Source organism: Camelus bactrianus, chromosome 8 (genome assembly GCF_048773025.1).
Source record: "Camelus bactrianus isolate YW-2024 breed Bactrian camel chromosome 8, ASM4877302v1, whole genome shotgun sequence".
In the NCBI taxonomy this organism is placed as follows: domain Eukaryota; kingdom Metazoa; phylum Chordata; class Mammalia; order Artiodactyla; family Camelidae; genus Camelus; species Camelus bactrianus.
In genome coordinates this window covers 13,047,603-13,064,349 of record NC_133546.1, presented here as the reverse complement: position 1 = coordinate 13,064,349, position 16,747 = coordinate 13,047,603, and the positions used below count along the sequence as shown (strand labels likewise).

Genomic DNA, 16,747 nt, shown 5'->3' with positions numbered 1-16,747 from the left:
AAAATGACGCCCTGACCCCAATGTGTAATGACCTCAGTGGACAGTAAAGGGTTCCTTTGTGTCACACAGGTGACAAACATCTATTAACCTTCGAAGTCCACATCAGTTTGTCCCTGATCTCAGGATGACAAATGATCTGTCTGTTAGCTCACGCAGCAAGCCTGTGCACCCTGCAGTAATGCTAGTGAGACACCCTCAGGTACCACATGATCAGCCAGTCACTTCCGTGCAGGCAACATCCTAGTGACTTACTGAAAATATCATCAGGCCTCTCAAAGGACAAACTTTTTAGTTATTACACAAATAATGGCTGGCTGAAGTGTTTCGATCAAGAGAATTTTTCCCATTGAAAGGACCGTGAGTTCATTCTTAGGGAGATGTCAGCGTAAAGTTCTTCCAGACTCTCATAGCACTGCTTAGAAAATTGCAGCTTTTCCGTATTGACTGTTCTCCCAGGAGCCCTCCAAGTTGAAACTCACACCAGCAAACATGAAGCACTTCTGTTTGCTGGGAAGGTAAGCCCCAGGGTCCTCCTCTGATAATGTCTGAATGATGTACACTTCACGTCTGCTCCCTCCACACCCTCTAAGGGAGAACATACAACCACACGTGCAGAGTGAGAACTGAATTGAGAGTCGTGGGTGTGCGCCACGGCTGCGGGCTTTGTCCACGGCCCCTCATGTGGGCTGAAGTGCCACCGTGGTGCGGTGGACAGGCAGTAATTGCTGCTTAGAAAAAGCAGGAGATCCAGTGAGAAGAGGCTGGGAATATACTCTTACCGGAAGAGTTAAGAACAGGCGCCTCGTGGGAAAATGTGAAAGACCGCTGAAAGGGGATGAGAAGAAAAGAGAATCGTTAAGACTCCACTTTCTCAGTTTCTGAACTGAACTTTTGCTCACAGCAGGTGAATGCAGGCTCCCTCCCACACTGAGATCTCCCCCCCGCCGGCGTGCAGTCTGTTAAGTAAACAAGAGACTTTATACTGAGAAAGGAACATTTCTCTATTTTGGCTATGAGTTGTTATTTTTAAAGCTTCATCCTCCAAACATTTTCCCCTCTCCTTGTTTATTTTTTTCACTAGAAAGAAATTGGGCCACTTAAAAAAAATTCAACTACAGGACAGGAAAAGCTCATTTCTAGTTTAAGGCCACTTCGAGTATAGGGCTTACTTGTGCTTAAGGCCAACTGACCCTTCGGTGTGAGCACCATCTCAACCCCCTGTTAAGCAATATAGCTTGTAATTTATTTTTTGAAATTTTTTCGCGGGGGAGGTAATTAGGCTGAGTTTTTAGAGGCGGTACTGGGGATTGAACCCAGGACCCTGTGTATACTAAGCATGCACTCTACCACCTGAGCTATACCCTTCCCCTCAATATAGCTTTTAAAGACTCCCCTCTGCTTAAGGACAGCTTTCGTGCACCTAGATTTCCACAAAACAAAATGCAGCGTGGCAACTGTTTTCCGGATACTTCAGGGAAAGAGGCCAACCCCTACCGTGACATCTATGGGTATATCTGTTTATCAATATATCTATAGCTGATACTTAAATTTGGCCCCTATGGTGTACCACACACCATTCTAAGCACTTTACATAAAAACTAATTTCTCTTTATCTGAGAATACTGTGTCAGTTGCTTCAACATTGATATGTTAAATTTTTTTTAATCTTAAAATTTTTTTACTGTGGTAAAATACACACAACATAAATCAACCATCCAAGCATCTTCAGTGGACAGTTCGGTGTTATTAAATACATTCATGGTGCTGTGCACCCCTCAGTCCATCCGTCTCCGACTCTTTTCATCTTGTAAAACTGAAACTATACCTATTACAGTCAGTTATCTTTTAAAGAGACTTAAACAATAATTTAAAAATCTTATCCATTTACCCATGTTGTCGCCATTTCTGGTACTTTTCATTCTATGTGAGGATCCCATTTTTCCATTTGGTTTCATTTTCCTTCTTTTTTTTCATTTTTCATTTTTATTAGGTAAAATTAATATAATTTGACTGCACATATACAATACATATTTACAATACACTGCACATATTTTAAAAATTTACATATATGTACTGATCATTGTTTCTAAGAACAGTTTAGAGCTTTAGCTTTTTAAACTTACATAGTTATCAAAGGAATAAAGCCAACCAGAAAGCAAGAATCAACAAAATGCAGAATTCAGTCACAAAGCACAGTCACATGTGCTTACACATATTCAAGAATCAGTCATCTAAGTTATAAATATTAAGTAGTTCATTTGTGTCCTTTTTTTTTTTATTAGATTCCCCATATAAGCAATATCATATGACATTTTTCTTTCTCTTTCTGGCTTACCTCACTTAGAATGACAATCTCCAGGTCCATCCATGTTGCCACATGGGGGTTAAATCTGGGGAGACTGGTATCAGATGTAAGAGACTTTCTGTACCTCTTCTCAGGGGTGTAGCCTGATGCACTGTACCTGTCCTTCTTCTTGTCTGTCTTGCCTCTGTTCTGGATTGCTTTATCAACAAGGCCCGTGGCTTTCTTCTCTGTACCCCAGTATTACCACAAAGCCTGGTATATAATGGGCCCTCAGTAAATCTTTTTGAATGAATTATAGTAGAGCAAGAAAGGAAGACAAAGAAAATCTTATTGTTGGAATCCTTTCTTCTAGTTGGTAGGCGGTGTGGTTTGACTTAACAGATTTGAGTCCTAATTCCCTCATTAGGAAAATGGGAAGAATAATACTAACCTTAGAAAGCAGTTGGAGGAAGTCAATGAATTTCTCAAAAGTGTATTTTAAGTCAGTGTGAAAAAAACATGGCTTATTCTATACATAGTGTTAAGAAAACTAACTAGCTACCGGAGAAAATACTAAGCTGAATCCCTGCCTCACATCTTACACCAAAGTAAATCTCAAATGATGATTGCACAACTCTGTAAATATACTAAAATCCATCAAATGTTACACTTTAAATGGGTGAATGATTCGATGTTATTATATTTCAATGAAGTTGTTTTAAAATGAGTAAATCCCATAAGATCAAAGATTTAAACATATAAACATGGAACTGTTATAGAAAGAAACATAAGATAGTTTTTTATATGTTACTGAAAGAATGACCTTTTCAAGCAAGACATACTGTTTTAAAGCCATAAATGAGAGTTTGTTACATTTGATTATATAATAATTGTCTTGCAGAAGAAAATACTAGGAACAAAATCAAAATAAAAATATGACAGACAATGAGAAAAGAATTAAAAGCACAGAGAACAAAAGGCTAATTATCTGTAATACATAAAGAGCCCTTAAGAATCAATGTGAAAATGATCAACAACCCAACCAAAAATATGGGCAAAGGATGAAAGCAGGCAGTTCAGAGGGTTTCTGCCAATATAGTCTCCTACCAACAGTCTAATGGTACAAACTCTTTAGAAGCAATATTTGAACTTTTTGTCCAAATTGAAAATAGAGAAGTCCTGCCATTTAGCAATTCAGCTTCCAGGAATTTGTTCTATAGCTATCTATCTACACATGTGTCCAAAGACGTGTAAGTACAGTCATTGCATGAAATGTTTGTAACAGCGAAATACTTGAAATCAAACTAAATGTCAACCAACAAAGAAGTGGTTAAAGAAATTATAGCATTTTGTGCTGGAGAGGCTGTGGAGACAAGGGAACCCTCCTACACTGCTGGTGGGAATGCAGTTTGGTGCAGCCACTGTGGAAAACAGTATGGAGATTCCTGAAAAGACTAGGAATAGACTTACTATAAGACCCAGGAATCCTGCTCCTGGGCATATATCTCCAGAAGGAACCCTACTTCAAAATGACACCTGCACCCCAATGTTCATAGCAGCACTATTTACAGTAGCCAAGACGTGGAAACAGCCTAAATGTCCATCAACAGATGACTGGATAAAGAATAAGTGGTATATTTATACAATGGAATACTACTCAGCCATAAAAACTGGCAACATAACGCCATTTGCAGCAACATGGATGTTCCTGGAGAATGTCATTCTAAGTGAAGTAAGCCAGAAAGAGAAAGAAAAATACCATATGAGATCGCTCATATGTGGAATCTAAAAACAAACAAACAAACAAACAAAGCATAAATACAAAACAGAAATAGACTCATAGACATAGAATACAAACTTGTGGTTGGCAAGGGGGCGGAGGGTGGGAAGGGACAGATGGAATTTCAAAATTGTAGAATAGATAAACAAGATTATACTGTATAGCACAGGGAAATATATATAAGATCTTATGGTAGCTCACAGAGAAAAAAGTGACAATGAATATGTTCATGTATAACTGAAAAATTGTGCTCTACACTGGAATTTGACACAACATTGTAAAATGATTATAAATCAATAAAAAAATGTTAAAAAAAAAAAGAAATTACAGCATTTTGTTCAGTGACAACCTATGCAGCTGTTAAGAATAGTTGATGAAGAACTCCAAAATACAACAATTAAAAACCAAACAAAACAGGGTGCTGGACAATGTGTTTAGTGTTCATGTTTTATATTTTTATATATTTCACACATATATGCTTGCATGTGCATGAAATATTTTAGCTTCTTCCTGTGTCCCTCAAAGCCATCATGCCCCAAATTCACCTCATGAATAACAAGATAAACGAATTCCTTTCACATATGTTATCTCTGCATTTAATTTCTGCACCAACCCTATGGAAAACATACTAATACTTTGCTTTTTAAAATATTTAAAATATTTGAACCTTTGAGTTTGCTTATTTAATTGTTGCAACTAATAATGTTAAATCCTTGATGCCAAGGCTCTGTTGTACAAGGTAAAGGCCTAAGCTTCTTATAACGAGGTAGGACATCCTTCATCACCTGACCTTTTCCTTCTTCCTCAGGTTACTCTGTCTCCTTCTCTCTCTAACACACTGCTGCAAGTACTTCCATGTTACCCCAGCGTTTCATGTTGAGGACCTCTTCCAGTGATGCTTTCAACCCTCGGCTCAGTGAAATCCTGCATTTCCTTAAAGTGTCAGCTCAAATGCCTTCTACCTACTTAGTGAATCTTTACCTGTCATCCTAGGCAGCATCAATGGTTCCAGTACAACTACAGCTCATAGTTTTCATAGTTTTCTTCTGTATTTCAAAAGCACTTTAAATAATTAAAAAGTCTATTAAAACTGATTATACTATTTCAAGACCATGAGCACGTTGCAAACAGAGGCCCTATTTTAATTCTCATTACTACCACAATGTCTGGAATATAGTAGCAGATCCATAAATATTTATTAGAAAAATTATTTACCTGAATCTGAATCATTTTTATAGGTTGATGAACTTCATACTTAATGTGGCAGATTTTGGGGACTGAATAATACATCTCTTCTAAGAATTTGAAAATGTTTCATTGATGGAAATTTTTTTTTCATCTTACCTTCCAGAATTCAAATGAATGTTCATACTCCTTGAAGAGAATGGCTGTGGGGTTTTGGTTTTTTTGGGGGTCGGGGTGGAATGCAGATTTGGAGACAGTAGATTTTTGAGAATGTGAACCTTATCGCGTGTTCAGAAGCTTTTCTGTTCTTTAATACTTTTTTTCCCGTGTTTTCATAGGAACCAGGGAAAATGTGTCGAGGGCATGGTGGAGATCTTTGACATGTTGCTGGCCACATCGTCTCGGTTCCGCATGATGAATCTCCAGGGAGAGGAGTTTGTGTGCCTCAAATCCATCATTTTGCTTAATTCTGGTGAGTTGATAACATGGGAAAATTTAATACCGGGTTACTGGAAGAAATATTTATTCGTGTTTTCAACCAGATACAAGCTACCTACTACAAAGGCATAATCACAAATGGAAAAAAACAACTAACACCGCTTTAAAATAAAATAAAATAATAAAATAGAGTAACTATCATCTTCATAGATTACTTATGGAGGTGGGACCATGCCAGTCAATTATGATGAATGAAAAACAAAAATTGAATATTGAGTCAAATGGCGTTTTGTTGAAATATTTGCACCCTTTCACAGATATTAGGGATTTTTTTTATTAAATTGGTGCAGGGATGTGGACATCTGTTAGTTATATTTGTCAGAAAGTAGGCAGAATTAGTGACCCTGTTAAGAAACTGTGATCAATTCCAAGCTCTAGATCATAAGGAAAGAAGCTCATTTGAGACAGACCGTGTTTCTGGTCAAAACTGATTAGCCGAAAATTATAATTGACTCAGAGATGGAAACACCTAGTTCTAAAAATGAGAAACGTGGAATTCGGTACTTTGGTCCAGCTAAAAGAGCAGTTTTTGTTTGATACATAGTTTCTAATTCAATGGTTCCCTCCTATTTATTCATTTGAGAAAACTTAGCTGAGTGTGGCATCTGGGCTTTCTTTCTTTTTTTTTTTTTTTTTATAGTGAGCTTGGCTGTTGTATAATGAGTCACTCCAGGTCACCCAGATGGAAACTATGGCTCAGCCTGAATTAGCACCTGACTTGTCCCAGCCTCAGTGTTTGCATCTAAGCACTAGATCTCCAGTCTGGTGGCACCTGAAGCTTAGCAACTGGGTATCACCTGCACAGTCAATCCCCTTAACCTGGAACTTAACCCCCCACCCCCAGGCCTGTCTCATGCCTGAGACCTCATTCTCACCTAGAAATCAGAGCTGTTTTGAAGCCCTAGGTCTGATTTAGATTTAGTTTCTGACACTATTAGCTACGGTCAGTCCCAGATTTCCCAATAGCTGAACTACGGTTTGTGTCAATCATATATGGAGAGAATCAGCACTTTCTTGTCTTTCGAGATGTGTTGTTTCTTCCTGATGAATAGCCAGTCCCTTCCCAGCTCCCCTAACAATTTTCCACTTCTCCTCCGCTTACCAATGCTAGTAACCTATATTGCTTAACAGTTATCCTAGTAATCATTCTCATTTATCCACTGATAAATGGAAATCTGTACTATTACACTAGGCAAGGACTGAATTACAGAATGAAGTTGCATGAGAAATAAAGTGGTCTCTACTCAGGAAGTGATTACCACTCCATTCAAGTTTCTGGTTCCACTCATGTTCATTGTGCTTTTCATTTTAGCCATTTGTCCCGTACGGTGAAGGGTCCAGATCCCACAATGGCTCTTTATTGGATGAGAGTTCTGGGAGCCGTGCCACTCGGCTACACAGTGCCAGGTCCCGAACCTGCTCCTTCTTCGGTGGAGGGCTGGCACACGTGACAGCTGTCGTGTTAATTTCAGAGGAAGCAGGCCCATCAAGTGCTGGGACTTTTTTCCTCCTTCTACCAGGAAATAATATCCCAGACAGGAAGTGAAATTAGCTGGAGTTATAGAATCAGCCAGAGTAGAGGCTCTGATCTTGGTAATCAAAAAAGTTCTCTTCAGATCTGTATAGCTTTTTCCTGAGTTACTGGTCTGTTCCTACGACGGGGTGGGGTTTTTTTCATATTATATAACAAAAAAGGCAAGAATTTTTGCCATCAAAATATTGGATTTATAGACCTAGGTTTTTTTTTTAAAAAAAATCCCAGAGGAAAAAACTTTCAGCCCTCACAAGAAAGTCTTTTATTAAAGCCTGGCACCAGCATCTCAAAACAGTATTTCCCACCACAGATTTGGATCTCCACCTGATGCCTCCTGACACCGGGTAAACTCTCCTGCTCTGTCCTTCTCTTTTCGCCCCTTTCTCAGGCTCTTCTGTGAGCTTCCCTGCCCTGGGAGGGATGGAACTCTGTCCTGGAAATACAGGGCACTGTCTGCTGACATGGCTTACAGTTGTCTTTTTCCTAAGATACTGGCCGCTGGTCTTTTCTCTCAAGGACGGTACTGCTGGCTTATGAGCTGTAACAGAAAAGTGAAATCACTCTCTCCACTCCAAAAGTGAGCTCTGTTTTGGAAAAGCAGGTCTGCCTCTGAGCACAGCTTCGGGCGTCTCATATTGTTCCTGAGACACACAATCAGAAAGGACATGACTCTGGAACACAGTGGTGTGGTCCTCAGAGCTTTTTTCAGGATCAAAAAGTGATCAGTCCTATGAGGGCTACCACAGTCAACACCTTTCTCCCACAGTTGGAGGTGTGGGCTTTTCCAAACACCCAACTGATCCATGGCTCTGATCAGGGGCAACCCTTCACCCGTCATGAGACAAGTTTCAGAGTGACTCCAATTCCAGGAATCTCCAACAGAAGCCAAGTCAGAAATGATTCAGGAAATCTGAGCTAGAAGATACTTCTCTGATCCCTGGGCAGCAAGACCTCAGCGTACAGAAGAACTTTGGATTTCGTGTTGAGCCCCCGTCACCGAAGTCTGAGAAGGGGGTGCTTACATCGGCCTTGACTTTGGGGCAGAGGCACAAGGGGCACTGGAAGGTTGAAGTGAGCACCTGCTAGGAATGTCTTTCTGGAAGCCTTGAGAAGGTCTGCCAAATGCCAGCTTTCCCCTAGGAAACCCTCTTCACAGCTCTTTGGGAGTGGGAGATATTCATCACGATTTCTGCAATCGAATAATTTATTACTTCGCTTGCAAAAGCCTCTAATCACCCACAGGACAGACACTGTTTGTTTTTCCACTCCCTACCAAAGGACAGAGGCGTTCCTGGTTAATCCAAAGATGCCTTCGCCAAATCAGTGCCAGCTTCAAGGCATTCTGAGAACTAGCTGGACAGCGTTCAAAGCAGGGCAAATGCGAACAGAGCAGATGAGCTCAGGGGAAAAGGCTGTGAGGCAGCCGCCGTGGGAGATGAGGATGGAGCTGGAGCAGCACAGGGGGACCTGGCAGAAGGCTCTGTCCCTGTTAATAATATTCCTTCTACCCAACATGACTTCAGTTCTTCTTTGTAAATCCAATATTTCGAATTCTTCAAGCCCAGTTCAGATCTCACCTCATTCAGGAAATCTTGCTACAACCCAAGCCCATCATGAGCTTTTCTCCTCTAGACTGTTTTAGTTCCTAAAGCCAGTACCTCAGCTGTAGCATTTGGTCAGTGGGTTGACTGATTTAATTCATTTATTCAATAATTTCCCTCATTTATTCAGTAACTTATCAGTTATGGAATTCCCACCATGAACTTTAAGCCAAATATATGGAATGAATGACATGGTTCTTTGGTCTTGTTTTTCTGTTTTTTACTGTAGCTTGGATTGTTTCTTTGTGCATGTATGTCTTCATTTCCCTATAAACTATTGTTTTTTTATTCCTCACAGTCTGTGAACTGTCAACAAATATTACACCATTCAGTCATTTAATAGACACTTACTTGCTAGAGATGACCAGGAAGACCTAGAAAGTTCCCGTTTTTCCCATGCTGTTCCTACCACGAAAAACATGTCATCCTTTTTTTGTGTACTTTAGATTTAGATAATGTCAAACTAGTAAAAGGGAAAATATAATGCTCATCTCCTTGGGTTATTGTGAGATGAAGGAGACATTGTGTGTAAAGGGTCCAGTGCACTTCATGGAACATAGTAGGTCCTCAATCAGTGACAGCTGTCATCACTCCTGAGACTCCCTGGCTTAAACGGAGTCAGTCAGCTCATGCCTTTTTTTCAATATAATTAAGTGCTTTTAGTAGAAAAGCCTCCCACCCACTAGGCTTAAAAAAATGTTCAAGGACATGAGGATCAGAATAACAGTTCTCCCGAGGCTGCGTTAACTGTGCCATTTAATTGTATTTAGAGAAATTTTAGAGCGAGAGTTACCTCGCAGAGAATAATTGATTGTCATTTGAACCTTAATTTTGACTGACCTTGATGGAAACTCTGCGGTGTCCTCATTCACCATTGGTTGACTCTGCTGCTTCTCATCCCCTTCCCCAAATACGTGATCCCCATAAAGCCCTCAGAATCCACTCCCATCCAGAACACTCCTCATTTAGTGAGTGTTTTTCACAACCCAGAAAGATTCACGAGTCAAAGCTTAATATATATGAATCTACAGTCTCTAGTAAATGTGGAGTTTGACCTTCAAATTCAATTTAATAATTATTTCTACCCATTTTCGGAACTTCTTTCTGACCACAATTTTTTGTTTTGTTTTGTTTTGTTGTTTTTGGTGTGGGGGGGTAATTAGGCTTATTTGTTTTTTTATTTACTCTTACAGGCGGTGCTGGGGATTGAACCCAAGACCCTGTGCATGCTGGCCATACGCTCTACCATTTGAGCTATACCCTCCCCACCCCACACAATTCTTTATATTCCTCAATAATTCCGAAGCACCTCACACACTTCACTCTCGTGGTAACTTTATCCAGCTGGCTCCCTGGGGAGCCTGTCAGACCGCGAACTCAGGTCCTCTGCCCTCTGCATCACAGTGGAGCTTCGCTCCTCTCCCGGACCATGACCTAACTCCGGTTACTCCAACTCTGTGTCTGCTGGATCCCCGCGTTGCCTTTGGCAGGCCTGTTTCCTACGTCCAAAAGGTTGTGTCCTTGATTACCTGTTCATCCAAAACTGATCTCCAGGCAGCATTTCTCTTTCAGTTGATGGAGTAATAAAGAGGAGTAAAGAGCCAAAACCCAGAGGGACTTAGAAACCCAAGGCAGAAAGTAGAAAATGCCAGGAAGGAAGAATTATGGCAACATCTCTAAAGTGTGTATCCTGGTGTTATTTAAAGGAAAAAGGATATGGAATGTCATACAGGTGTTTATACGCCAGACACTATGGTCACAACAGTTCTGTGAGTGAGGTATTATATCCACTTGACACATGAGGCTCAAGGAAACAGCTTATCAAAGGGCATCCATCACCCCTTGTCCATATGGTGGATCTTGTCGCCTTGATGCCTTGATGAAACATCTGATGCTGAAGCTGACAACATCATTTGCTTTGTATGTGTTCACCAGAGGCCACACTCTGGTCAGAGAAGCATTTATAATCATGATTTATTATAACAAGCTCTTCTTGCAAAGAATATTTCCTCTCTCGAGAGCTGAACCCTTTGCACTCTCTCTGTTAATTATTAGACACTTATTTAGAGCATTGATATTTTTCAGTTTAGAAGTAAGACAATGATTCAGAATCCTTATATTTAGATGAAAGAACAGTTAAAAAACATATTGACTGTGAGCATTAAGGATCATTAATTTTTTTTTAATCAAACAATTTATTTCGCATTCTCTATTCCTCTTTGGGCTCTATTTGATTCAAGTCTTGTCTAGTCAGTAAACCTCTAGGCAACATATCATTAATCTAATATACATATCATTGGTTATTCTGTATTAAAACATCATACATACTTCTTTCAGGAAAGATCATTTTTTTCATTCATTCAACAAATGTTTATTATGTATCAGCCAGGTACTATTAATGAACTAGAGAAAATAGTGAACAAAATTGAAATTCCCCTGCCTTCTTGATGTGCATTAGTTGGGATACAGGTTCTGCTGTCTTTTTTTTTTTTTTTTTTTTTTTTGAGATATCAGTAGTTTACTGGATAGGGATTCTGCTGTCTTTATTTATATACATGCAAATATATATATATTTATTGAGGTACAGTCAGTTTACAATGTTGTGTCAATTTCTGGTGTACATCACAACGCTTCAGTCATACAGGAATATACATATATTCATTTTCATATTCTTTTCCACCATAAGTTACTGCATATATTGAATATAGTTCCCTGTGCTATACAGTATAAACTTGTTGTTTATCTATTTTTTTATATATTAGTTAGTATCTGCAAATCTTGAACTCCCAGCTTAATCCAGTTGAAGGTTTCTGATGACAAGCCTTGGAGATCTCAGATAGACACATTGTCAGGTATGCCCACTGCTGTCACAGAGGAGATTTGATTGTATTATCTCTTGAGTTTTTTGTAACGCCAAGCTTCCTCTCCAGGGAGCCTGCTGATTCTCGTAATTGTGAGATAAATGGCACTTCATAATTATTAAGTGGTTCATTGTCATCCCACTGATTGATGGATTCTGGAGTCAGTCAGCTCAACTCTCGGAGCCTTTCCTTGCTATTACCTTCTGGTATGGCCTTAAACAAGCCTCACGGCCTCCGTTAATTTTTTGACCATTTGGTGCACCATGGACTTTGTCTTAGAAAGGCCGGGCATTCAAGGGAAGCAACTCTGTCATTTACTTAGGGGGCAATGGATGCCCTTTGATATGCTGCTTCCCTGAGCCTCATGTGTCAAATGGGAATAATAATACTCACAGAATTGTCGTGACTATTGGAAGAAAGACCCTATAATAGGTACCCAAGTGTCAGTTTTCTTTAGCCACACTCTCCAAATACAAAAACTCCGACTATGTCTCCGTGAAAGAAATTTTCCTGTTCTCCTCCACTGATGATAAATAACTTCCTCCCTGGAAATTCTGTGGTGGGGTTTCACCCCTTACCTTTGGGGTTCAAAAAATTGCATTCTCACAACAAAGATGTCCTTCCTGTGAGTGGAATGTTCTCAGGGCCCAGACGGGGTGGACTGGGTCGTGTGTCTTCTGGCAGAGACCTCTTGGAGCGTCTAAGGAACTGGGGAAACCAACCAACTGCCTGTAGCCAGGGGAAGACATGGACATGGATAAAAGCACAGAATTTTAAAAGGCCAAGGACCTTGGAGAAGCTCCCTGTAATTCTCAGAAGTGTGGGGAACCTAGTTTGAAAACTACTGCTCTCGGGGCTGAAATGTCAGCTAAATGAAATCGGTTCTCTAGGATGTTATAAAACTAACCAGTCTGCAAGCTCTTTTGGGGTGGGCAGGACTTGGCTGGAGTTAGAAGAAAGGCAAGTGGGAAAGTTCTGGCTTCACCATTCAGCTGACAGTGAGGGTCTCATCCAGCCACTGGACCTCTTTTCATGTTTCCTCAACGGTAAAACAAATAATAAGTCCAAACAGTCCTGTTAACCCTGCAGGTTGGCTGTGACATGCAAGATAGCTGAAAAGCGTAAGCTAATATCATCATGACTATTATAATCTCCTGTTTTTTTAGAGGGAAAATATTATGGGACCTAATGTCCTACTGAGATTTTGGTGTCGGGATCTCCCTGTTCTAATCAAAGGATGAGAATTACACTCGGGCCCTGTAGTTGCAAGGCTCCCTCCGCCCTCATGCCTGGCACACTAAATCATAAATCTAGAAGTGTGTTGACACTTGAACTGAAGAAAACCATGAGACAGCAGCAACAGAATCCCACTGAATCCTTGAGCTCAGAGGTAAAGTAACATATCGTTCTTTGATGGGATTTTCTTTCCCTACGTGCTGGTCTTTGACCAAGTAAAAGCCATAACGGAATATGTATGCTTCCTGAAACATTTAGATGGAATGTCAGATGGTAAAGTCTTCAGTCTAAACCAAACATCCCTGAACTTCACTGGAAGACCTGCCTCTGGGCTTAGCCTTTCACACGTGGGCCTGTGGCTATGTCCGATGACTTCTCTTGGGTTCAAAGATGGAAAACAGCCTCCCTGCCTCTCCCATGGGGCCCTTGCCTGAGCACCGGTTCAGCCTCAGCCTCCTCCTTGAGCACCTTCCCCCCGAGGGTGTGTGGATGCTTCTGTGTGCTGAGGTCCATTGATTCAATGGAGGGTGCCTTGGGTCTATTCTCTCTGAGTTTTCACTTTATATCTACTTTTTAGGTTTTGTCTTTCTTCTGTAAGACAGAAGTACCCTCATTGAACTGAGCTTATGAATTCAAGGATTTATAAGCTACTCTGTGTATCTTAACCACTGTTTATTGAGGATTTACAACTTTTCCAGGCATTGCATTAAGCGCTGGGGATAAAAAGTTGCCTCTAGTTTTTTTGTCTCGTCTGTAAAATCGGACACAGTACTAGTTCTTACATCCTGGTTTACACAAAGTGAGGCATGCGGACTACTCCCTGGACCCTAGGGACTGCTCCAGTAAGGTGACCCCGTGGTCAAACCATTAATCATAATAGGAGCAGGGATTAGCAAGGCAGTTCCTACCTCTAGGACCTCGTGGTTTGAAGCTAAAGGCAGATATAAAAAGACAGTTTTTTTAAAAAAAAATAAAGTTGTGATTACAAAAAAAAATACTATATTAAATTTAGATAATTTAAGACTACAACATACATTATTAAGGAAGTAACTTGAGGTTAACCAACCACATGGAAGAGAAAGGGACGCTGGTTCCGAGTTCAAATCCCCTTTCAGCTACTTGTTAGTAGTATGACTTTGGGCAAGTTACTTAGACCCTTTGTGTTCCTGTTTTCCTGATCCAGGAAATGGTGAGCATACAAGTGCCTACCTGTTAATACAAGTTAGCTTTTCCAGTAAAATGCCTTTAGGCTTTAGGCTAACACTTCATTTGTGTTAGGAACGATTTTCCTTTCATACTGTATGTGGATATATCCATCTTTATATTTATGCATTTTAGTTAGGATGATACACGTGTACTTTCTTTAAAAATAAGATTTTAAAATGGCTTCCGTAATCATGTATGAAGATATAACACCATTTATTTGACAAACCTGATCCTGTTAAACATAAATGATTTCCCTTTTTTTGTTATTATTAATAACACTTGTTTCGCATACTTGTAGTAGTCCTTTGCCCACTTTTGATTATTACTTTGGATATGTTTCTCGAAGTGGGTTTGCTGGGTGAAAGGGTATAAATTTCATTACGTCTCTTGATACATATCGGCTACTGCTCCAGAGAGTTTTCTCCACTTCCACGTAAGTGTAACGTGTCATGCCACGTGGAAGACAGAGGCAGAGACAGCAGACAGCGTCCTCCTGCCTAGCTATTACCCTCCGCTTTGAAAAACCCCCAGTCAGGAACTTCTACACAAGACATATAAAAACATCATATTACAGACGTCCCAAGCTCACTCTTTTTGCAGCAAATTATCATTTCAGAGAATATGTTTTATTTCATTACCTATTACCTATGTAGGTGCTTGTTATATAGGTCCTTGTTAAGTTTTATGACTTGCACAGACCCTGTGCTGGTGAACTGCTCTTATTCCAAGCAGTCAGGATGCACAAAGGGTTGGCATTTGGTGTCTTACCTTCTGCCTTTGGTCTCTTTACCACAGTTTTTAATAAGGGATATTCACAAAAAGAAGGACAAGACGTTGAATGGCCAGAAATGAAGCTCCTTTTAAAATCTCATCTCAGGAAGGACAGCCTGGCTTCTCCAGTGATTTCGTTTGCTCTGGGGTCGGGGGCTTTGTGTGATTGAGATGACCTGTCCTAGTCAATAATGAGCTTGGAAGGGCAGCTTTGCATGTGACCTCACGACGGCTCTAGCAGTGCCCTTCTCTCGTGATCCGAAGCTGCTGGTTCAAAAAGAGCCATGTCTGAACTCGTGGATCCCAAGGATCAGGTACAGTCTAGTCTCCAGATTCTTGCAACTGGACACAGTCAGACTCTGGGCTCCGCGGTTCAGCTAGGAATTGTCGTCATCTCCAAGGATGGCTACGCACAACTACCAGGAGGGGGCACTGGCAGGAGCAGTGTGTTTACTCATTAACATTGGCGTCAACAGTAGTGATGAATTAAGCCCAGAATGTAAAATTCATTTCCATCTTGATAGTGAAACATCTGCCCTTAGTCTTGGTAGAGCAGACGTTACTCTCTGAGAGAGATAATAGAACCTTCACATTCAGTAAAAGCCAAACACTCAGCACCTTCTAGTAAGAACCTAATGCATCGCTTTCTTTGCTTTTTAACTTGCCAGTCTTTGGGGGACAATGTCTTGCCAGTCTTTGAAGCGGATCCTTTTTTGCACTGAGATATGTAGCTCAGGTTGCTGATGACATGTCAGAGGAATTTCCAGCTAAGAAAATTATTCTCAGAAGCTTTAGTAACAAATGTGTCAGCTCCATTTTCTGCCAGAATGGCAAACCTTGAAGAGTCTCAGAAACGTGAACAGCCTTAGGGATGATGGCAATATTGTGAAAATACTAGTAAGTAACACCCCTGCAGAAAGCTCCGTCCTCCCTGGCACACCCACTTGCCAGCTCCGCTTCCCCCTCAGCAGTCCAGGCATTGACAAAGCCTGTGAAATAATAGAAATGAAAGGGACTTTGATTTTGTATTTTTATTAGCCTTTTCTTTCACCAGATTACGAAAGGCATATTCATGCCCAAGGCAGAGAACTTGGAAAACACGGAAAAACCACCAAGGAAAATAATTTCCCACGTAATCATAATTTCACTACACAAAAATAACCATTGCTAACATTTTGGTGAATGGTCCTAATTAAAGGGAATTTTAGAAGATGCCTGTGTCCACCAGCGCCACTTCCTTTCTCTACTCCATCTTGCACCTTGTTTGGAAAAGCTGGAGTGCTCCTAAGTCATTCCAGGAAAATTATTAGTTTTCTCAAATATCTTGGGAGGCGAGGCCGTTGGCAGTCATTCCTAGTTTCTCACAAACCTTAAAGTGAGGAAATTCTTTGTGTAGCCATTGAGCCCTGGGCCAGGAGTGAGGGGTATCTGGGTGCCAGTTCCAGCTCTGCCACTTATTTACCGACAGGGTGACCTTAGACAAGTCCAGCCTCGCTGTTCTGCCTGAAAACCCTCCCGGTAACAGCGTCTACTGGCCCCAGGTCCTTCACCTCTCGGAGCCTCTGCTTCCCAACACGAAAAATAATGAAAGTGAATCAGTAAGGGTTTTTTCTGTTTTGTTTTTATATTAAAAATTATTTGTTTGTTTGTTTATAGACTTCATTTTTTTAGAGCAGTTTTCGGTTTATAACAAAGCTAAGGGAAAGGTACAGAGATTGCCCACGTACCTCCTCCCCCCACGCACAGCCTCCCCCACTATCAAAATCCCGCACCAGAGAGGTACATTTGTTA

General features: G+C 40.6%; 1 protein-coding gene across 4 annotated transcripts in view; it reads left to right on the top strand.

Annotated features, from left to right (window-relative positions):
• ESR1 (estrogen receptor 1) overlaps positions 1-16,747 on the top strand; it is a 336,829-nt gene that overhangs the window by 302,120 nt on the left and 17,962 nt on the right. For all 4 annotated transcript variants that reach the window (XM_074368144.1, XM_074368145.1, XM_074368146.1 and 1 more), the window contains one exon: positions 5,588-5,721. In XM_074368144.1, the coding sequence (XP_074224245.1) occupies positions 5,588-5,721 (134 nt within the window). The remainder of the gene's footprint in view (positions 1-5,587; positions 5,722-16,747) is intronic.